The sequence below is a fragment of the Anticarsia gemmatalis genome, chromosome 21 (genome assembly GCF_050436995.1).
Source record: "Anticarsia gemmatalis isolate Benzon Research Colony breed Stoneville strain chromosome 21, ilAntGemm2 primary, whole genome shotgun sequence".
Classification (NCBI taxonomy): domain Eukaryota; kingdom Metazoa; phylum Arthropoda; class Insecta; order Lepidoptera; family Erebidae; genus Anticarsia; species Anticarsia gemmatalis.
In genome coordinates, this window is record NC_134765.1 from 11,013,860 (window position 1) to 11,038,417 (window position 24,558).

Genomic DNA, 24,558 nt, shown 5'->3' on the forward strand with positions numbered 1-24,558 from the left:
TCAAAACCTAGGTTATACAGAAGCATCAGCTCAGTTTAAAGAACTCATGAATAACGCTCAAAAGCCTGCAAAATTTGTGAATCAATACAACCAGTATGGATATGGTCTGACAAATATCAATACTACACCGGGACCAATATACAGTCAATATAACCCTGGACTTTACAAAGGAGTTGTCACGATTACTGATCGACCATTACCATTATACAATTCATATTTAGGATTAGCTCAAAATCAAGCATACGCTAACGCGCTTTCTCAGAATTCTATTGGTAATGGTTATTATGTACCTGGTTATCCATCAGCCAATGCTCTAGCTAGAACGAGAGCAGAACAGACTGCAGGTCTTGCTGAAGCGATAGCCCAATCTCAAGGGTATAATCCGTATCTTCAACCAGCTATCTCGAAGCCTGTATATCCTTACCCACCTGGTTATTATAAAGGATATCCGAGTCTTCAGTTCGCATCTTACAATGAAAGATTAAACCAAGGTTCGGAAAGATATCAACCAGTTCCGGCGTACGCTGGCAACTATGAGATGAATGGGAAAGCTGATGCCGTCAGCATTTTGAAAGGACAGCCAGGTTATAACTACTTCAACCCAGGTTATACCCAGAGTCAGCTTATTCCCTCCTCTAACTATTTTTCAACGACATATCCAAAGCCCGGTTATGACGTAAATCCTGTATATCGTCCTCAACAGTTTAATGGTGCAAGTAAGTTTCCTTTATTCTTTTTACTATTTGATTTGTTCTCATGTCGATAAAATGACAATAAATTACTATGTATCAACCTTTCAGATGCACAAGCTGCTACGAGACTAAAGTTACAAACGAAATCAGGTAAAAATCTTTATTAAATTGAATAGAGTTTCCAAAACCCTTAATTATATTTTGCAATTTAACAAAAATTACTGTTTACAAAGACGAGACACAATCTTATATCAGGGCGGAGGATCCCGCAATTGTTTACAAGAAACTCCAAACTTCCGTATAATTTTTAACAAGCGGAGCCCTATAATCCCGTTCGTATCCCACAACTTTTTGGACATAAATTAAAAATATATTAGACGGCCAGATGGCGTGGCGGTCGCCATGCAAATTATATTTAATCAAACTTTGAACCGTCACTACTTATTGAATTTCCCTTGTACTTTCTTTGGAGCAGCTAGTTTTTAATTTGGGTCAGTTGGTTTACAAGTTTCCGGACCCAAAAGTTAAGGTTTGCATTAATTTTGCAGGTTACCCTGAAGATTCAGACGCCGAGTAAAGTGGCGTATACATAATGTGTGTAAGTTTTACTTGTTTGTGATACGTTTTAGGGCCTAGGAATTGTAGATTAAGTTTAGTTTCGACCTTGAAGTAGCGACACGATTTATAGGTACAATTCAACCTGTGTAACTTTAAATAAGTAACGCTCTGTATCACTCTAATATACAAAAGATAAAACTACATTTTATTATAATAATACATTAGTTCTTATCATAGACACTATATTTATAAAATTGAAATTTCACTATCAAAAAATGACTGCAATACTTTTTCTTTTCACTATTTTCTTAAAACTTATGTTCCAGACACAAGACATTTAAGATAAGACTCACTTGCACACAAAAGCTCTTAAATATGAACCAAAATGAAGTAGCCCGTATTGTTTCAGGATATTTACTTATAAGAGAAGAGACGACGCGGCCCGAACACGGACTATACGAGTAGATATAAAACAAAGTGTGCTTAGCAAAATGGTGCTTTAAAAACCCCTAATATATTATTAAAAGAAAAGCATCTTAAATTTTGTTGTTTTATTTTAAATCCATATCTTACCTGACCTTTGAACAAGCAAACAAAATCAAAATTATATATTTTATTTTTGATAGCTATTGTAATAATATGAACGAAAAAAAACAATTAAGGACCTAGAGTTGACCCTTGTTTGGTACCCAATTTAATACAGCTCCGGATTTTACGAAATTTAAATCTTTTGAAATTATTTAATAATAAAATAAACTTGCTTGGAACTGTATTTCACTAAGCAAATCGAAGAAATAATAACATACATTTCATATGCAGTAAAATAAAATCGAGAATATATTTGCCGGTCATATTTGTTCGGAAAGTTATCGATTTAGCGCAAATATGTTGATATGTATAGACTGTAAATAAATGTTTTCAGAATGTAATAAATATGGCACTGAGGATTATAAGCTTGTTATTTATAAGTGGTGAGTCGATCTCGGGAACTTTTAAAATACGTTTTTAACTAATAATTTAGACATAACTTTTATCAAAAGCCTCACACTTTTGAGTTTTAAGTGTATGCGATTAGGAGGTCTTGGGTTTAACTCTCGAACCAGGTAAAGTGTTTTTGGATTTTTCTTATTTCAGTCTAAAGTCCGGTATAGCAACAGTCTCGCTACTTATGAGACTAACATTGTAAATAGCTGAAAGTGTATTTCCCACACCTCTGTCTACACCGTCGAGTTTAGCAGGTGTAATACTACGTACTTATCAGCATATCTGTGTATTCTCAGAATGTAGTTGTAGCGATAGTCATACTGCCGACAATGGGTCAGGAAAAGTGCTACCTATAACTATATATAGCGTCAATTTCTTTAATATAATTCCAATTATAATCAACCATCCAGAAACAAGTTCCAAATGATAGACAGTCAACAATTCATTCAGTAACATTCACTATAACATCTCCAGAACCTGAACAACAACGGGAAACATAATTTGAAACTTGATATTTAAGTAAAAACTACTAGGTGCATCTCGGGACGGGTTTTAATGAAAATTCCTCTTTAATATGATAAGTCTCAGTGTCTTGCCTCTTTTGTACTGTATTGTTAAATATTACTTCTCTTGTTTTGTTTCATTAATGTTGCGAAACTCTTGTCTTTGTGGACTTAAGATGTAGTTTATTATGTAGTTAAGTTTTTCTTCTATTTAGGTATCTGTACTTCTGGACGTTTGTTCGTATGAAGTATTCGTAGAGTTCTGTGCTATGCATTAGAAGCACATTTAAAAGATCATTGTGATAACTGTATGCAGTTACGATTTTGTGGATTGAATAGGGTTTGAAATCACTTACCAATTATTTTATACACCATTTATTCATTTGGAAAAAGCTTGCTTACCTGTAACAAAAAGGTTATACAATTTTAGCACTATTTTCCAAAATCAACTTCATTGACGTGGAGAAAAACCTAAAAAAAAAGCGTTTCGTAGTACTCATTCAATTTCTATGCTACGTGCGAGCCATATACACCCTAATCCATATAGTCGATTTGACTTGCAAGAGAAACAAACATCCATCTATCAATCAAAACTTTCGCATTAAAATATTAGTAGGATCATATACACACCACATGAACATATAAATCAATACGATCTCTATAAAACATAGTACCTTTAAAATCGGGGTAATCTGTAGTCCACCAGGTGTAGTAGTAGCTACAGAAACGTATATATAAATATTAATTCGTGCCGAGCACCGACGTACTCACGGTACTCAGTTAACGATATGCGCATTTTGATAACCGTTGCATTCATGTCCCTAATGAATTTTGTATGAAACCTGATGCGGAACCGCAAAATGAATCCATGATTCGGTGACATTAAATAAAATTTTACAATAACATTTTGAATGTGTAGAAAAAAGTTCAAGTAGCAAACGTGACTGCTGATCCTAAAATCTCCGGTTTGATTGCCGATTCGGGTTTTTTTAGATTGTGTTGAACGACTTCCATCAGCAAATACCAAAATAATTATAAGCTCAGTCCCTACTACATGAGAAGGAAACAATACGGGTAAACTATAAAGAAAAGGCGTAAGCCAAGAACAGTGTACCGACGTATTACCGTTGAATAGGTTTTCATAGAAAATGCTATTTGTACGTTACATAACAACTCAATGCTCAACTCACTACACGGTTTCAGGCATTTAGTAAGGTGACAGATTACAACGCAGAGAAGGATATGTACATCTTTTACAGCATAATAAAGCCGTGGTTGCGTCACCTAAATCATTTGCAATAGATGGACACAGGCCAATGATGATGAAGCCGTGGTCATATTCTTATCTTTCTCATACTTTCCACAGTTTCAAATGCTCACAAATTCCGAGAGTTATACACGATTCCGCCGGGTACTCCGTACTTAGCACACATCAATGATCTGCCGAACGTCGGCATGTTCAAGGACGCTGAACACCGAGGACCGGCGTGGTACGACTCCACCTCAGGGTCTCCCGAGTCAGCCAGTAATCTGGACAGTGGGATTACTTCTGCAAGGTACAGCATCTTCATCTACCTTATTTAACTTATGCTGATCATGAAACTTTACTACAAGAAGTTTTTTAGTCGATCACGTTGATATGTGTGTACTTTGTATCCTAACAAGATCTGCACAAAAAGTCTTGCAGATATGCGAGACCTAGTCCATATTTATATTTTTACTTTTCGTACAATTTTAGGCAGCTTATTAAAATTTAAAATAAACTTATCCCAAAATTACATAAGTCATACTCGTCATAAAAATTAAGTTGTCAAACTTTATTACAACTTGAAATAACTGATCAGTTTAGAACTGGACGCCCAGAAACAAAATCTAGCAAACTATATCATGGATAGATTTATATTCGAATTTCGTATTGTAAAGGTGCGTCTCCTAACCTTACTAATTTCAGTGATATAACATCATCCACTGATGAAGACACGTCGACAGACTCTCAAACGTCTAGTGATGCTTCTTCCAAAGAAACCAGAGAGAAGAAAGCGGCGTAAGACTTTTACATATTATTATCTAAATAATTAAAACAATATATTCCTTTCTGTGTCGCCATAATTGTGGCCTAATATTTGACGGTAAGGTAGAGTTCAAATCAACCATTTTTCAAGCAAACAATTCCTTACACTTTGAAGAAATTCTCTATAACATTTCGAAATATACTAAAAGCCTTAGGTTCGATATCCCACTGAGTTATGAAAGTAAAAAAGAGTTCCTTCAATGACGCTTTTAGTCATAAATCTTTCATTTTTGAGAAATCAGACCAGCATTATTCATTAGCCGCAATGGCCGTTAAATTATTGTCGGGTATACATTTTAAATTTGCATAGTTTTTAAGCCTAACATACATATATTAACTAAAATATATCTTTAATTAGTACCCAGATGCATAGATCCTGTGTTCCATGTCCTCATGAGATGATGAAGAGTCACAAGAACATCGGCATCAAGTGGATCTGCGGCGGCTACCAGCGAGCACGGAGGACTTTCAAGAGTGACTGCATGATGCGGTACAGGAACTGTCAGGATGGAACTAGTAAGGATACTTAAGATAACTTTCTAATAACATTCGCACTACTTAGGTTCATAAAATAAATGTAAACCCAAATATTTCTAGATAACTAATTGTCTATACTAAAAGTAAGTAGTAAAGTTTCACGGAATGTTACGACAGTAAGGAAAGCTAAAAGATTGTATTTGCAATTGAAATAGTGTTTTAACTACCAAAAAACCCATGCCTAGGACACGCATAGATGGAGGCCTAATCACTAAGCAATATCGCTTATTTGCCAAGTCATATTGTCGTACCAAAATACGAGACTTTGATGTCCATAGTCAAGGCTAACAACAAATTTCTAATATATGATTATATCAGCCTAGCCTTTCTTCCAACTAATATATTATGTTAGAGTCAGCTTCCCGTCTCACCGGATGCAAGAGAGTACTAGTATATCTAGTATTAATTGTTTTTTTTTTTGCATTTTCAGTGTTCGTCAAACTATCTGATCATAGATGTGGCGGTTCAGTGGGCAATGCAACACTATCTTATCACGGCAAGCACTGGTTCTACGACTATCAAGCGAATCGATATTAAATATTTTATTATACAAAATGTCTGTGTTTTATTTAAAACTATAATCTGAGTATGTAAAAAAAATGAAGCAGAGAGCATTAAAATGGGTGCGGAAAAAAATTAGAACATGCTCTACGTATCCGAAAATTACACACAGTCATCTGATTCCAAACTCTGCTGAGCTTGTATCATAGTAACCAGAGAACTGCTAAACAAACTTATATACTTCAAAGTACAAACGTGGGTACATACTCATGAAAAAATATTTCGGATGGGATTCGAATCTACCACACGCAAAACCACGGTTATTGCTGCGAGGTGACCACGTTAACCACTGCCTCAAACATGCAATTGAAACAAATCAAATGTTAATAAATAATATACAAATAAATGTTTTAAAACGTTACTGAGGAATGGTCACCCATCATAAACCCAACCTCCACATCGGAGCTTAACTTAACAAAACGATTTCCATTCCTCACGGTGATTTCAAATAAAATAAATGTAACAAATCAAATAGCTTTCAATATAACATCGTATCGTAAAATATGAAAATTGTATAGTCGTAAATATCGCTCATGGCTTACGGTTTATGTGTTCTATAGAGTTTCTTTATAATAAACAATGAATTGACGAGGCCATGGTGTGTTTGACACGGCTCGTTTTGTTGCTGGTGTTGGGTAAATAATATTTATATAATATCGTGTATTTACACCTTATAAAACAAACATTGAATTTAATAGATTTTAAATTAAAACTGTTTTTTTTTACAAAGTTAATTGTTATAGTCGAATTTCTTAAGCCAGTTTTTTTGATATTACTGAGAATATAGTAATAATATATTATGTAGGTACATTAATGTTAATAGCCGAGTTGTATGAGTTGGTAGCGTGGTGGACTCAAGACCTTACACTTTCCTCGAATCGGGAAAAGACCGTTGCCCAGCAGTGGACGAACTAATAGTAACGAACTAAAAAAACCAGTATCTATAAAAATAAAAACTACTATAAAATATTTGTAAAGACACCATTGATATTTAAAACATCATATTTTCTCAGTAAATATCACACTCGGTGCTCTATATTTCGGTGGCAAGCCCATCAACTCCAGAAGAAAAGCAGGCAAAGTAAGATCCACATCCTCGTCTTCGGGAGAAAAGAAAGAGAAGGACCGTGAGTAAAAAGATATTTAATGGCTTCTTAACTATGGTCTTATGACTGCCGTTTATTGCAGCCTTTTACTATTAATAAGGGAAAAACATGCTGCTAGTATTTTTTTATTACCAATTATTGATCCTGGTTCAAATCCCGCATTTAAACAATAAGATACTTTGGTCTATTACCGAGAAATTACTACGTATTAATAATGATTTAACAGCCGATATTGAGTTTCGATAAATAGTTTATTTCGAATACATACAATACTATGCAAGAGTTTGTCAATGATGTCCAAGTGTGTGCACAACACATAACATACCTACTTGTCCAATTTGCATTCAGAATCAAGAATCCAAAAACATGAAAAAGGACTTTAAATATCGGACCAAATATCGACCATATTAACAGACATAATACGCTTCTATTTTTGTACAGGTGGTGATAAAACTGGCGGAACATCTCTTGGTCTGGAATTTTCTGGTGATTCGACGTCCACAGATACGGATGAAAAGAGATACAAAGTGAAAAAGAAATCTAACAACGAACCTAAATCCAGCTTAGAACGAAAAGGATGGTAACTAACTGCCTATGCAAAAACATCATAAAATTATAGATTTTTGTTGTCAACCCAGTGTCTAAGTTGTCCAAGCCGCCCGAAAAGTCTTTGACATGGCTTAACGGCTGTTATCTTAATTGACAACTATTTACGTGCCCTACGAAGATACTTAGATCAAATACAATTCAGCGGTAACCCATCTATGAGAAGTCCCCGCCAAGCGCTACTTAACCCTTAATAGCAATTCCCAACCCACCGGGATCAAATTAAGTTAATTTTCGTAAAATCAACTGTAAATTATTAGCTACATTGTAAGTACTGATTTTCAGGAGAAAATGGCATCGCAAGTGTCAACAGTGTCCTGATGATATGAAGATGAAGTGGAGAGACCCTCGCATTAAATGGATCTGTGGGGGTTACCAGCGCGCCAGGAGGTCCTTCAAGAGTCTTTGCATGATGCACTACAGGAACTGTCAGGATGGGACCAGTAAGACAGATATTTTGTAACCTTTGATGGTATATAAAGGCTCTCGGATTGACTGAGATTTGAGATGATAAGATCGACATTGACTGCCTCTGTAACGCGGTCGGTAGAGTGTGCTACTGCCGCACAAGAGGTCTGGGGTTCGAATGCCAAAAAGTTTATTTCCGTTATTTTCTGTTCAGTATTTCTTAGAAATTGCCCGGAATCAGGAAGTCGAAGTCGTAGACCACCGTGCCTCGGAGAGCACGTAAAGCCGTCAAGAAACAATTATTTGTAAATCGCAGAAATATTTGTTCCATGTAAGAATCAAACCCACAACCTCCCAATACGATAGTGGCGAGACGACCTTAACCACTGCGCCACGAAAGCAATCAAGTCAATACAGTAAATTTTTCTTCTTCTGCAGTGTTCACAAAAATCGGCGACCACCGTTGTAAAAATACATCCAAGATGTCTCCCCACGGAGAGCACTTCTTCTACGACTACAAGGTGAAGTTGAGTGACGAAGGCAGTACTGACAGCAAAGACAAGAGTTCCTCCACGGAGTCCGAGAGTGAGACGACCGAGTCATCGTCTTGGGATACCAGCAAAATTGAAGCCTTCGAAGAACGCCACGCTCATATACTGTTCGCTCCAATTAATCAAAATAAAATTAATGAGACGTAATTGTTTTTTTATTGTTCAACTTTCTGGCAGCTTTCAATTTTCTGGTATTTTCAGATCATCGTTATATTTACAACGTTACAAATAATAAAGAATTGTATAATATTTTACTTTTACGAATCACTATTGATGAAAATGGATTTAATTTTATTCAATAGTTTATTCCAACACAGATGTTGTAAGGCTTTGGAGATTTCAGTGATTATTTTAATATATTTTTCATACTATACCACCATCGCTGCACCTTCTTGACTTCACCCAGTTTAGCCTAAACACAGTATACATTTTACTTCACTGAAATTTACTCTATCTATTGCTGAAAACTGTATGAAAATCCGTTCACTATTTATTTAGTTAATTACGAAGAGACAGACAAACGCAACGAAAGAAGCTTGTTTTAGCATAGTGACAACGAATTTGAAATTTCGTTCAGTTTATGACAACACATTTTTTATAAACACATATCACATATTATGTTCTGAAAATTATTCATTTCCAAAACTACTTCATCATACATTATCTAAGAACATTATGTTATTGCGTACACGAAAAATGTGTGGAGCAACATAAATCAAGCTCCATTATCTTACATCTGATCATAAATCCACATACCGTCATACGACCATTAATCGTTTGCTCGCAGCAATTTGTCATACAGACAGACAGACAGACAGACAAGTGTGTGATGAGACACTATTGCACTGTACTCTTCACACATACGAACAACCTTACTACCTACAAAATAGAGTCTAAATTCGCTTGACAGAACTGCATTTATTCATTTGTTTTCAGTGTCAAGTGCAAAGTTATATGTGCAGTTGTTATAGATCTTATTGCGTCGTATTAGAGGTGGTTTTGCTTTGTTTTCGTGTGGCTTACAAAAAGGTGCAAATGCATTTGTAATGGAGCAACGTGGAGTGTCGCGTTTAACGTCATCGTTTTACATTTTGACTTTTTGTTTTTTATTTTGTGTGTTAGGCTTTGTTTTTGACGTCATAGGTTTAAGGCCATAACAACATACCATATAGTTATCATATTCAGCAGTATAACTAAGAGGTTTCTGAAAGTATCATGCGTTGAAATGCTTAGGTATGTCAACCTATCAGATAAGTTTATTATGTTTAACATAATTTAAAAAATCATCATCAATTCGAATATTTTTGAAAACCAATCGGTGCCAACAGTGTTAGGTACTTTATTTGAGAAATCGATGACAATAGACGAGTCATTCTAATTATTATCTATTCTTATTTTCTAATCTGGTACGGCAAATCAAAAAGAAATCATAGATCAGCAAATAACATATCAAGTCTGGAACCCACATTGAACCAGTAAGGCATCAAACTTTGACCCTAAGCTTCATCCAAAAACTTGAAAACAAAACAAAATACAATAATGATTGAAACAACAAGAAAACTCATAATTCTAAGCAATCTGTTTCTCCTCACATTCGCCCCTCCGTTAGCAAAAGTTTCACGCATAAATGTGCAGCTCATTGCGCGTAATCGTCAATTTACATAATGTACCGTTTACCTTACAAAGTAGAGTGAACAAAAAAACACGTACCGACAGAAAAATAGCTTAGAAATATAATCAAAAGACTTTGGTGTTGTAATGCATAGAAAATTTTGGGGTAAATTAGAAAAAGGTGGAATATTTTTTTGGAAGTAATATTGATAATGTGGGAAGTATTTAGTTATTCAATGGTAAAGATGGCAGGAAGACTAAGAGCAAAAAATCTTCAAAGACAGCTGTATTTTAAGGATTTTTTGCTCTATACTTGTGTGAATATTATTCATAGATTTGTATCTTTTTATGCACTTATACGTCAGTCAATCTTGCAGAATAGGAAGTAATAATAGGTAAGTAAAACTTCTTTTTTAAATTCATTACGATGGCGCTCAGTACAGTGTATGTAAAATTCATAAATTTATTTATCATAGGTATTTGTAATTTCTTTCAAAGTAGTATCAATTCTGGGCCCAACGCACTAGGGCATGATGGGCAATCCCCTTTATACGTTTATCAACCTATCGAATGTAATGGTAATGTACTTTGAAAAGTAATCTCAATTCTCCACACCCCGTAGATTCGCAACACTGTTAACAAAACAATACCATAAGCGTACAAAAATAAATACTGTAAACGAAACATACAAACTTTTTTTGCTGTCGTTCCATATTTTTTTCGTAACACAGGTGACAACTCTCATTTGCGGCCGCAACAGAGTAGGGTACAGAAAAAATATACACGAAATATTTAATACACCTTAATACTAAACAAATAAGGACGTTTTTCCTTTGAATAAAGGTGAAGAAAAAGTGAAAAATTTCCTACATATTCCACAATGATAAGTATGAGAAATGAGATGTAATGTTTCGAGTCGTATTTCATAGTTTAGGGAAAACATTTTTGGAAAACATTCCCGTTGTTTTAAAGTATTTTAAGAGACTTGACGTTTTATCTTTTTTAATTTTGTTGAGTTATATTTTATTCAATTATGCTGTTGGGCTATTTTTGGGCACTCGGAAGTTTGTCAAAGTTACGTTAATAATTATGATTTATACGAATCCAGATTCAGCAGGGTTGTTTATTTACTACTGGTGATTTTAAGTTCACAATCTTGACTTATGAGTCGCATTCAGTAAAAACACCTTATCTTGTGCCTATCTTTATATTTATATATAATTCTTCTGTAAGTGTGTATGTCACTTAACTTCTCTTAAACGACTGGACCGATTTTGATGAAATTTTTTGTGTGTGTTCAAGGGGATCTGAGAATGGTTTAGATTCACAATTTTGTCCGCTGTTTTTTTAATTATTATTTACTAATTATAGATGTGTAGACAGGACAACGTCTGTCGGGTCCGCTAGTCTTTATATATATAATTCTTCTGTAAGTGTGTATGTCACTGAACTTCTCTTAAACGACGGGACCGATTTTGATGAAATTTTTTGTGTGTGTTCAAGGGGATCTGAGAATGGTTTAGATTATTAAAAAAAGTTTAAAATTTTCAAATTAAAGACGTGTAGACAGGACAACGTCTGTCGGGTCCGCTAGTATTCCTATATCTTATTTATTACGCCATACCTTGAAGAAAATCATTTGGCTTGGGATGTAGACACAAGGTCCTCTCAATCTGAACAAAGACCCACGTCTATCATGTACTTTAGTTTAAAAACTTAGTATAAGCCTCAGCATGCCAGTTAATCTAGATTATAATTAATAATTCTGTGTGTTTCCAAAAAAAAGTAACTTTATCTAAGAGGCTACCGTCACCTACTTATGCTTGTGGGTCACTGATGCTATAAATTCTGAATTTTGTATAACTTGCATATAAAGCTCTATACTTAGTTCTTGGACTATAGCCCTGATACAGCAAGGGGTTAAATATCACACATTTTATCAAGCACGCTACACAGGGGTGGTCAGTGACCCGTGATGACGTCACAGTGTCAGTGGGCAATCAGCCGTGTCTAGGGACTACAAGCTACTAGATCGAACGCGTTGTTATAACATGGAAATACTAATTGGTATTGTGTTTAACATAACTTGAGCTGTGATTTACATAGACTATTGCAAGTTTGTTTTTGGGAATCTACAGTACTACTAAATGTATCTTAAAAAATCTTTTTACTTCTAATTATACCGGATGTACTATATAGCTTTAGGTATGTATGTTTGTGCAAATTAGCAAAAAATAATCAGGACGTACCCAGAACGGGCTGGTAGTCAGTAATTTTGTAATAAAATTCAGACCATGGTGGGGGTAACCATCTTAACCACGGAGGCCGTCACATGCCGAAAGACAAAAGTTTATTAAATTAATTTATCAATAAATGACAATTTTAAAGTGCGCAGTTCTTTTCAGTCGGTATTAACTATTATCGGATTTTGTTTCAATTGAAATGTTATCATCAGCTTAAGCTTTCTTCCAACTATGTTTCAGTCGGATTCCGATCTCACTGGATGCAGCTGATTACTAGTAGCTTACATGGAGCGACTACGTATTGGACCTCCACAACCCTCTTGGGTTATAACACGATAGCCTTCGGTAAGTTTGCCAATTAAAATTGTACTGATCAATTTATTCCTAATGCACCTGCAAGGCGCTAATCAGGTTTTCATACAGGTTTCTTCGTTCTAGTAGTAGGGAATCGTCCCTCTGAGCAAAGTCATTGTAACAACTTAGTTAAAAACTCAACTAAGAACCTACTTTTCCAAAACTATATCTGCCCAATTATCTACAAAATTCTCCATACATCTTGTTTAAACAACAAAACTATTAACCCTCCACTGCAGTGGTCAAACTAACCCGCAGAATGACTGTCAGCGTCATCACACGACGTAATGAAGTCATGTCGTGAGCGAGCAGGCTACAGCGGCCGGCGGGTGCAGGGTTAATGAATTGTGTACCATGTTAGGGTTAAAACACTGTTTATGGTGGCAACCAATTTAAAATACACAGCGATGTGTATTTACTATATTTTTAAGTATAATGGAATATATATTTATAAGGAGCTCGTGGCTTAGTTAACAACAGCCGCGCGGATCGATCTCTGAGGTTAAGCCACGCTTGCCGAGGTTGATTTGTAGATGGGTGACCATCTTATACATATCGAGTTCCTCCGTGTTTCGGAAGGCACGTTAAATTGTGGGTCCCGGCTGTCATTTTCGAAGATCTTTGACAGTCGTTAACAGTAGTCAGAAGCTTGAAAGTCTGACAACAAGTCTTACCGAAGGGTACCGTGTTATCCCAGGTAACTGGGTTGTGGAGGTCTGATAGGCAGTCGCTCCATGTAAAACACTGGTATACAGCTGCATCCGGTGAGACTGGGAGCCGACTCCAACATAGCTTGGAAAAAGGCTAAGCTGATATATATATATATATATATATATATTTATGGAGGTAGGTTAAAAAGTGAATCTTTGTGTACGAGCAGTCTATTACGCGATCATCTAAACTGAAATCTGTTAGATTGCAACGTTTCTAAATAAAAAGCACCTCGAGCAAATTTATATACCTGTAAGTCTGACAGTTAGAAAAAGTGCTACAAATCTTTATTGAAAACTGAAATCTCATTTCAGTAGAATAAGTGCGTTAAGTTACAAAAGTCATTGTGGTTTTGGAAGTATAAAATATTGTGTTTAATTTTATCGTAACATGTCCGCTATTGAAAAGTTATATCACACCTAGGTATTATACAATTTCACGGGAATAAGCACAGACTGAAGGAAGCCTTATTCATACATTTATTGCATCATTCACATACAAACATATCATCGTAAACGTCAGTAATAATTCCAATACTTTATATTTTCAGGAAACGAAATATTAATTGAAGTTTCAGTATTTTTCAGCGTTCCAACTGATGTATGGAGATATATCGAAATTGCAATTCACAAACGATCGTTATTTCATAACTGCGCTTCGCTTTAATCACGTACATTTGCGTGCAAAAATATGTATACAGCGTCACATTTTAAATCGTACTCTTGTATGAAACTTTTGTATGAAAATATGAATTTAATTATTGCAATAATTGAACAATAAATTGTAACTTTACAGATACGTTAATAAACAGGACCAATTTTACCATTTTTACTGATAAAAATTCAGTTGAAAATTTGTAAGTAATTACATATTTTTGCTTTTCACTGTACATACAAACTACGGCTTTTTCATATCGATGGATATGGTGAATATTTTATACAAAAATATGATTTAAATATAATTTGTTTTCATCGTGATTCGATAAATAGGCAATACACAATATTTGGCGAAATTTATTTCATTTTGATATTGCAAAGGCTTTTTCAGTTTTAAACAAACAAACAGAGGAAATGTTGCAAAACTTACCGAATAAAAGTTGTTTTATTTCTATTGAAATTAGTAGTAGTTGACGCTTACCTGTAACAATCAAATAAAAACACATTAGTTATCAATATTGTTGAAAGATCAACTAAGCAATAATATTAAACCGTTGAAAAAGATTAAGGTCTGAACCGGCTTCACTAAATTTAGAAATCTATCTAGTATTAAAAATCAATCTACTGTCGTAGATTTTATACAGCTAGGTATATAGTTTTAATGTTACAATCATTACATTTTTCTGAACACAACTTCACACTAATATTTTTTCCATATTAAATAGATACTGCAACAATAGCATCGTGGCGACTAAATTAACAGCTGAAGTAAGGGTGCTGGCAGGCATTATTTGAGATACCTTTTTTTTTTCCTAGGTCAAAATTGTAAGGCATATTCTAAGCAAATGTATATCTTTTTCTTCTTATCGTATGGTTAGTGGTCAACCTAGTGTCAATGTTGCTCAAGGTCTTTAACATGGCTTAACGATTAACGCAGTAGATAACAACCGGGACCGACTTTCTATGTGCCGTCCGTAGCACGGAAGCAAATGTATATAAAAATACACATAAATAAATCCAACCCGACATTATCACCTAAACTTAATTTTCTACACGTTGCGTCAAAAAAACTCGCATAAAACAACCAAGTGCCTATTTATGTAGGGGGGGAAGTGGGGGGGTGTAAAACAGTTATTTTTTATCGACACCATACACCCAGTAACAGGCCGTTACAAAGGACATCTGGACGTAAAATACGACGCACGATACATGCCTGCGTTTATACCGACGTGTAATCGATTCTTGCTAGTGAACTGCGTAATGGATATTTTGCTATAAGATTTTATGGTGTGGTTGTAATTTTGTGTCTATGGGTAGTAAATCAAGTTTACGATATTACTTATAATATAATACATGCATGACTTTGTTCGTTTGGAAAGATTTTTCGTAATTTTTATTTCACCGAATACAAATTAACCTAATGTCAATATGAAGTAGATATATGATTTTATTTTAATAACTACTCCCACACTGGTAAAGACGATTGAACAACGTGGTAAATATTTTAAAGGTTTATAGTACATACTTTATTATTACCCGACATCTAGAACGATTCGTTTTATAATGATCATCTATTATTATGACGTGTACAAGTCATGATAGTTAAAAAACGTCAAATAACGCACATAAAATATTTCTACCAAGTAAAACCTACAAATGTAATTGATATAGTATTAATTAGGGTCAGTAATATTTTCATTGCCCCACTTATTACTTTGATATGAAGCGAACAGAAACTTTCTGGAACAATCACAGATCGCCATTTGTTTTCTGGACGTGGGTTGAATTCATTGTTAGCTCATTTCACTGGCCTTGAGAAATGACCGAAAACATTGTATTATGTATTTATTTTCGTAGTATTTTGTACTTACAGTTTGTCCTTTTTGAGGAATTAAATTTATTAATTACGAGCTGAGCCGGCAAATGTTCTATAGCCAGATAAATTTTTAAAAAAAATTGAAGTGGGCAGCCCTCGTCACTTAGGGCTATGAGAAATAGATGCTGGCCGATTCTCAGACCTACTCAATATGCTCACAAAATTTCATGACAATCGGTCAAGCCGTTTCAGAAGAGTACGGGAACAAAACAAACAACACACTTCGTGTTTATATCAATAAACTTTGAAAACAAATAGGTTGCTAAATAATAAATCGCAAATGTTGCAGAATTCATTGTCATATTGCACCGTTACACTCCGGTGTAACATACAGCCGGGACCATAACATTAATACGAGACCCTTCAGCCCCCGGACCTCGGGCTTTGTTAATTTTTTGCTCTGCCCACCCCCATATCTCAATGCTTGAAGGTGTGCAAACAAATGTTATTAAGTGTTACAATTCTTTATGTTTTCCTTCCCTGTTTTTTGTTGTATTTTTTGTCCCTTTCACTCTAATTATAAAACTGTACCCAGTTTAATTACGGAGCTCTACTTTCGTATGTTGTATTTTTTTTACTTGCGTAGTATATTTTGTACGTTTATTCAAGCACTACGTTTGTATAGCTGAATTAATGTAGATGCGACCAGAAGTATATGTATAGGTACATGTTTCGTTATATAGTAAAAAAATCAATAGAACTTAATCAAAGTCTCTAAATTCACAGTAAAAAATAAGCTTCTCTATTCGAGAAACAGACTTTAAATCATGGGAAATTTCGTTACATGAAGGAATCTCTGAAAACCTTAAATATTTTGCCTTATTTAGAGACTAATAGGAAACTAAGTAAACAGATTTTAGTAGGTCAGTTTGAAAGACTTCAAATATCAGTAAAATACATGCCATAGTTTGTAAAACTTTGCGTCAAAAAAACTTCAATCTCATTTTTGATCTTTTGAATAATTAATAACTTGTGCACAAGAAGCGTGGAGACAAACAGGCTTAGTTAAAGAAGGCTTTCATTGAAGTTTGTTCACACTTGTGGAGTTTGTTCCGAGATGGATCGTGTCCGAGCCGACTTTAATCTAAGAGTACTTTATGTTGAGTGTGACCGGAGAAACGAGATTGTAGCGATTAATAAGAACACGTTTGATTTAATGATGCGATAGGAGTTCTACTGAAAAGTTAGTGTAAAGGTTAGGTTAGTAAAAAAATTAGAGCCTGAGTGTCTGCCTCTTACGGTCTACCTGCTAAAAGTGCCAAGCCGATAAAGCTAATTTTATTGAATTTGCACGGAGATAGAAAAAAAAACAATTTTAATTGATGATTTAACAATTTTTTTCTAGTATACAAAATATTCACCTAATATTCCTGAGAGTATAATACGAAAACAAAACACCCCGGTTACCTTTGAATTGTTATCAATCCCAAGACATACATAGTAACACATAAAGCGTATAATATATTGCTTTCATTTCCTATTTTATTTTTAAAAATAGCAATCACTTATAACTTGCACCACATCGAGTTTACCAGCAGGATATCTCATAAATACGGTATGCGGCGCACGGGGCGGGCAGTTTTTGAGCTAAATAGATAGCGCGCACATGACGGACACACACCGTTATGCACATAACGCACGTGTTATAACGAGCTGTGTTATTTGTTGTTATCGTTATTTATTGTTATAACCAGTGTGTTTTGTATACGGAATTATTAATTGTATGATTACTTATTTATTGTTTACCAAAATGTTGTACCAAAATAATATGTTAAATGTAGTTTCGAATTTTATTGCCATAAAATGAATTCGCGTAAACATTAGAAACGATAAGGTGAATATAGCAATCAGATTACTTTACTAAATTATTCCTTTTGGGAGCTAATATCATATTATTATGTACATACCTAAGTTTATTGTCATATGAACCATTATTTCTAGTATAAAATGTAAGTATCCTATGTCCTAACCTAGATTGTAAAAATCATAAGACCAATTGAAAGAGAAAATTCGTTAAGTAGTTAAATACCTATGAAAACACCTTAACTATCTCCGTTACTAAAAGCAATGGAAGTTAGTCAATTAACAACTAACAACAGCATTTTCTATCCGTAAATATAACCCAAATTTAACCCAGTCCGAAAAAGTCCGTACCAAAAAGCCGTACTACGAAACACATACACAGAACCTACAAGCCGGCTTGGTACATGTAAGCAGTTCCCTAGCTCATAAATATTAGTGAGATGCCGAGGAACGCCGGGGCATGAACTAGTTTTGTCTAAATAGGTTACACGGATGACGGACATACGTACAGCTCGTTCTACTCTATGAGTACCTACTTATGAAGCTTTAGTGAACATGAAACTCGTTTTGGTTTGAAATTTCTATTGCTTTTAACTTAGTTTCGTAACTAAAATAGTATATAATATTATTTAAATAGTTTAATCGCATTGTTTATAGAAATTACTGAACGTTATACATGTGTAAACTTGTGTTTTGTGACACTTAAGTAGGTACGCTTTTTTTCCATAATTTCATTAACCAAAATTATGCTTCATTTCTTCATGCAACTTCAAGTGCATTTTGCTATAATCCATTCTAAAAACAGTGACGGCCTTTAGGACGTTAGTATACCTTTAATTACTGTCTCTTATTTCCAGAAATCAATCCAGTAAAATGAATATGAAACGCTTATTGCAAGTGAAACTGTACCGGCTAGTAAGTAGATAAATTACAAAACTCAAGAATCATAGCCATGTCCGACCATTTAAATATCTACTGCGTAACTTCCCTACCTAAATACTAACTAAAAAAACTAATATTTATCTAAAATTATTCAAAAACAACGCTTCAAAAACCAGCATTTTTCTTGTACATTAATATTCGACATCTCACGTATTCACGATGTGGAATTGGATTTCCCCACTTCCCCACTAGTGGGCTTATTTACAGTTAGATGAACGCTCGATGGTGGGACAAATCTAATAAGTGCGGTGTCGCCCAAGGAAATAAGATTTGCCCGCACTTTATTTATATTTGAGTGGTTTTATTACTGACGACGATCGCTAGTAGTACGTGGCTATAGTTAGATGTTACAATTGATTTTGTGAAACTTTTGACTGGCGTTTTCACGTGCTTTTTTATCTTGAATCGGTAATACGTGTTTTCAATGGAAATTGCGAGTGAATAAGGAGATTTTTGAAACCCTTTGTTACTGACCGAAGTCCTTCAAGTTATCACTAGCATTTAGCGTTATATAAAAGGCAGTGTTGTGTACTTCAATAATATAATCAATCTATAAATGTGAATATAAATTTGGGAGTTTTCAGCATGTTTAAAATGTCTTTATCATATTTTTTATGTCTCAAATCACGGATTGATTTGTGGCTATAAAGCCTCAGTCATTCTCTGTAATAACATACTATAGTCTTAATCAGACAACACTCTATTTTAAAGAAACACAATGACAAATACACTTCCTCCATACTTTTTATGTAAAAATACACTCTTCCCCTTCATCAAAAGGCAAACATCACTCCCAAATATTGTCCACAAAAGGAAACACTTCTAACAGAGTATTATCACTCACTCATTCAGTCATCAGTGAGAGTGAAGACATTGTTAAAGCCTCAAGCCTCATGCCTCAAGGCTCAAGCCGCAGCCTCAAGCCGCAGCCTCAAGCCGCAGCCTCAAGCCGCAGGCCGCAAGGCGCAGGCAGCAAGGCGGCATTATTTTAATCAGCGCTACAAAAATGTTCAATATAAGGCGAAGTGCGACGCCACAGCGCTTTGACAGCGTTCACGCATAGCTGGGGTTTTTGTACCATGGTGGTGGACAAGGTACGAGAGGTAGCGGGGAGAAATAGCGATTTGTTGTAGCGTTAAATGCTGCTGTTTTGTAATACCTCACTATTGTAAAAGAGACACCAGTTATTCGGGTGGGACTAAGTAAGACTAAACATGCTAAAAAGTAACACAGTATTTAAAATACACAATGTTTACATTTTTTTATTAAAACGGACAAAGATAAACACGTATTCTAAGGTGATTGTCTATGTCTGTTACACTAACAGTAATTTATAAGGAGAACTTTAACTTACAAAACACAACAGTATTCATCAAAGCTTTTGTAGCTTGAGCTAGCCTTGAGTTAGAACGTGGATATGTTGCAGGAACATCTAAATATTATTGCTGGAGGCTATTCTATACTATTCTTCTTAAACCCGCTCTTCGCTTACAACTCGGCCCCTCTAACCGCTACACGTTTACGCGTTTAAAGCGCTTTTACATCTGAGTTATTTTTTAATAAATACCCCCATCGCCTCGCCCCCCGACGCCCCCCGCCCCCCGCCTTAATCATTGCCAATATTAAAAACATCTGCTTATGAAATGTCGAGTAAAAACGTTTATTTGCTTGTCTGATTACGACCCTACGAAAAACTTGAGGAAAAACTGGGGTATATTTAATAGCTTTTTGTAACTATAAACAACTTATTAAATAATTAAAGAAGACTAGGAAAATATGTAGAAATTACTGCTTCTTGTAACTCACCGACAGACTTGTTTCATCGACTCATAAAACTAAATTAATTTTAATACAATATTCCCGAGAAAAAAACATGAATGAAATGTGACGAGTAAAGCCCTTGACAAAAGCTTATGTCTAAGAAATCAATTTGGTGTTATTTGGCTGCATGCAAAATAAGAAATACAACTTAATCTACGAGCAGAGCAGCGGGTAGTAGCTAGTGTATTAAAATACTAACTGATATTTGAATCAATATAGCGTTATTTTTTGTTTGCTTAATAAAGTTATACAAAACTGTGATTTTACCATTACTTTTCCTCTCAGAACTCAACTAAATAGATTCAATCATATTTTAATAAAACAGCCAGTATTATTACTATCATATATTGTAAAATTTTAATATAACTCGACACCACATGTGCTGGATAGCGCGGGATTGTTGAAGCATGTCGAGGCATATCGCGGGATGTCGCGGGATGTCGCTGGATGCCGCGGGATGGCGCGACGTGTCACTCTGCTATCAAATATAACGGATGCCAGCTGACATGGCGGATTATGAGAGCTTTGTGTTTAAACCGCGAAAATGTATTTGTTAATGATTAATAATATAAATGGTACACATTCTCTTAAACCTGGCTACATACAGAAGGAGGGGTTTGTGCACTTCTTTGTTGTTATCAAATCTATGGTCACAATTGTATGTGAAACTACAAAGTCATCAGTAATGCGATTAAAAAATACTGTAAAATAACACATATTTTACAGATCATAGAATGGTCTCTGGTCTCTACCGACCCCTATAGGAAGCAAGCGTAATTTAATGTTTGTATGTATCATATAATTCGCTGGCTCTCGAACACTTATTTGTAGAGCAAATACAACTCAGTCTTATAACACATTCTAGCCTAATATAAAACCATTAAGATAATTTTATATTCTCATACCAGAAAAAAGGCTTAAAATAATCCTACGCCCAACTTTCGTAGCTGAACTAAAGCGATCTAAAATACGTTGTTCGAGTATTCACACGAACATCCTATCAGCTCATAATAGCTGAATTCCTGAGCTCACTTTATTGAACGCAAATTGGCGATGCGAAAGCCAAGAGATTGTCTCACACGTGTCCCACTCCTACGACAGAAAGGGGGGGAAATTTTCCACCTATTCCTAGTAAAATAGTGAGAAAATGTAGATGGGAAATCGATTTGTCGCGCAAATTGGCTGGAAACAAAATTTGAAGTTTTTAGAATGATGCCTTTAAGTTCGTGGGACATTGAAAGGTGAGACACGTGATATTTTTATATTACAAAGGGTTGAGACGATTTAATAAATGTAACATTATGTTTTTACAATGCTGCTATGTAACGTTAGACGCAATTGTTAAGGTACAAGTAGTTGTGTTGCAATTGGTTATGCCATGCATTAAATGATAAAAAAGACAGTCAAATCTGATTGGTGATAATGTTTGTTAAGCCCGTTAACTGTTAACCCTGTAAGTTAACCCTAGATTCGTTGACAGGGGTCATATAGTTTAAAAAATCTTCAAATAAAACAATTCAGACCTAAATACGACCCCCGAGCACGGCGTGCATTGCTAATCCAAAATCGATCCATGTATCTCCCAGTAACACCAAAAAAAATCCGTATACTGTCCCAATACCCACACGTATAATATTTATACATCAAAAATCATTGTAACATGACAAACATTTCAGCTTAAAAATATTGAATAATCTCCCAAATCCCGGTGGCAAGGCATCGCGTCATTTGACGTTTCCCGATCCCGGGTATCCCGGGTCCCGCGGGACGGGGTAAGCCCATATTCCCGTATTTGCATAGATGAATATTGTCGCACCAAATGGCTTGTGCGTTGATTTCTTAAGATATATTTCTTTCTGTTAGTAAGGGGTTGTAAATGTTTTATTTTAGGGGTGGAATGTGGCGAATAAATATTTTATGTGCATTGGTTTTTTGCGCCATGATTTATATCGGTTTGGGGTTATTTGAATTAATGATACAGACGTTTTGTGTTTGAAATAGTAAACATTGTTAAATTCTTTGTTGTTATATTTTGTATCACGCTATATGCTTAAGGTGAAAAGTAGAGATATCTACTTTTTCACTAAATAAATAACTTATAGTATTGCATATTTTTGTATGCCCCTTGCAACAAAAGTATAACATATTACGATTAGGTATTAAAACTGAGCGACAACAGACAAACGTCTTAAAACTAAATTTGACTGACCTGAAAATCAAACCGGTACTTGGAGCCTCAAAGCATGCCCAAACTTCACATAACTGACTTATCAAGATTAAAGTAAAAAAAAATCCTCAGTTCTTGCGACTAAAATTATCTTTACTCTACCTAACTCCCAATTAAAACCAGTATACCTTAGTAATGTCTTAATCACATAACTAAAACTCAATATAAACATAGTTGAACAGTTTCATAACTTAATATTATAATTTACGACAGTTTCAACTCACTAAATAGTTTGTTTATAATTGCGTTAATAGAATAAGCGAACCTTTAAATAACTATAGGATATTTCAACTATAAATTGTTTTGCCAACTACTATGAACAAGTCATTGTAATACCTACGTTAAATAAAGCGAATTTTAGTTCATGAAAGTCGCTTTTGTAGACTGGGTTTGATTTCTGATTCAAGCGGTTCTGAATAATTGAATTATAAAAAAGGTAAGGTTTAGTTGTTAAGGCCTTTCAGTTATAAATATAAAACTCAACAAAACATATTTTTTAATAACTCATTATTATCCTAACTCCACAAAGTGGTTGGTAGGAATTAAATGAGTAATATGGGAATATTATTATGAATGATCTATTTCTTATCGAACAAACTGACTGCCAGCAAATGTGTTACCAGTGGTAACGTAAGTAAATACCTAACGATCATAAGTTTAATTTTCAAGCAGGGCAATTAATTCATTACTTATTCACTTACGAATATCATCTACTCGGAATCCTAATTTACAACATCATGGTCAACCATTAAACAGTAACTCTTATAACGCTGAGATAAAGATTCAATACAAATACAGACAGACAAAATACGCAAATACGTTTACCTCAAATAATAAAAGAAAACCGCGTCAAAAATCTGTCACTTGCCGACATTTCAAATAATATTTGTGAGAAAGAAATTCAATAACGCAGATCTTTGAGCTGTCGATAGCGGCGCGACGTCGCGGCGACAAGGCGACAGAGCGACACACGAAACGTTCGCGATTCGTCGCCTCTTGACGCCTTTGTCTTTGTCGCTTTGTCGCCAAATCCATTCGTACGTGACGCTAGGACTGTGCACACTACGTACGATTGTTTTCTGATTTTTTTTGAACTAACTTTGTTCCTGGATACCTTTTGTACCTTGAAAATGGTTGCTATATTTTTGATTTTTGTCAAACTAACTTTATACCTAGGTATTAGGTAACGGCCGTTTGTCAAACGCTAGCTATATTTACGACTAACTTTTACTAACTAGAAACTGAAACTATTAGATTTTCAGTACATGCACAAATAATGATTTGCTTCAGTGATAACAGACAACAAAACAATACTAGAACCAAAAGCATAACTCCTGACACTTCTAATTGTAAACAAAAATACTATAAAAAGCAGATATTCTATAGAGAAAGCGCCTTAGTTATTATGCATAAAATATACCTATAGGAATAATAATGGTAGTCATTAATTTATAACCTTATTATGTAGTTTTAAAGCAAAACAAAATATAATATCTGTATCTGTCCTCTACAGACTTAAAACAAGAGATTGTTCACAAGTGTTTGTAAGTTCAAGTCGATCTGTTTCATGTCTGAGAGGCTCTCCATCTTGTAAGTCCTCGACAGAACCCACTAAGATCACCTAGGATACCTGTCTTTAGGTTTTACTTAGGGTTTTAAAAGTGGAGGTTGAAATTCGGTAACTTTTTTTTCTGCTTTACCTACGTGTGTATTTTGATTTTGTTGCTATACTGACTA

The 24,558-nt window shown here is 34.8% G+C and overlaps 3 protein-coding genes across 10 annotated transcripts in view; 2 read left to right on the top strand and 1 right to left on the bottom strand.

The window, feature by feature from the left end:
• The window catches only part of Dys (Dystrophin), a 595,099-nt gene that overhangs the window by 253,335 nt on the left and 317,206 nt on the right, over window positions 1-24,558 (bottom strand). The window lies entirely within an intron of this gene.
• Window positions 2,013-5,900, top strand: LOC142982073 (uncharacterized). Its single transcript, XM_076128399.1, has 5 exons — window positions 2,013-2,221; window positions 4,104-4,293; window positions 4,689-4,781; window positions 5,167-5,324; window positions 5,776-5,900. Exons 1-5 carry the CDS (start codon window positions 2,185-2,187, stop codon window positions 5,880-5,882), a joined length of 585 nt encoding a protein of 194 aa, XP_075984514.1. The 5' UTR covers window positions 2,013-2,184; the 3' UTR covers window positions 5,883-5,900.
• On the top strand, window positions 6,385-8,729 carry LOC142982072 (uncharacterized). The gene is made up of 5 exons (XM_076128398.1): window positions 6,385-6,541; window positions 6,920-7,033; window positions 7,454-7,592; window positions 7,904-8,061; window positions 8,465-8,729. Exons 1-5 carry the CDS (start codon window positions 6,502-6,504, stop codon window positions 8,722-8,724), a joined length of 711 nt encoding a protein of 236 aa, XP_075984513.1. The 5' UTR covers window positions 6,385-6,501; the 3' UTR covers window positions 8,725-8,729.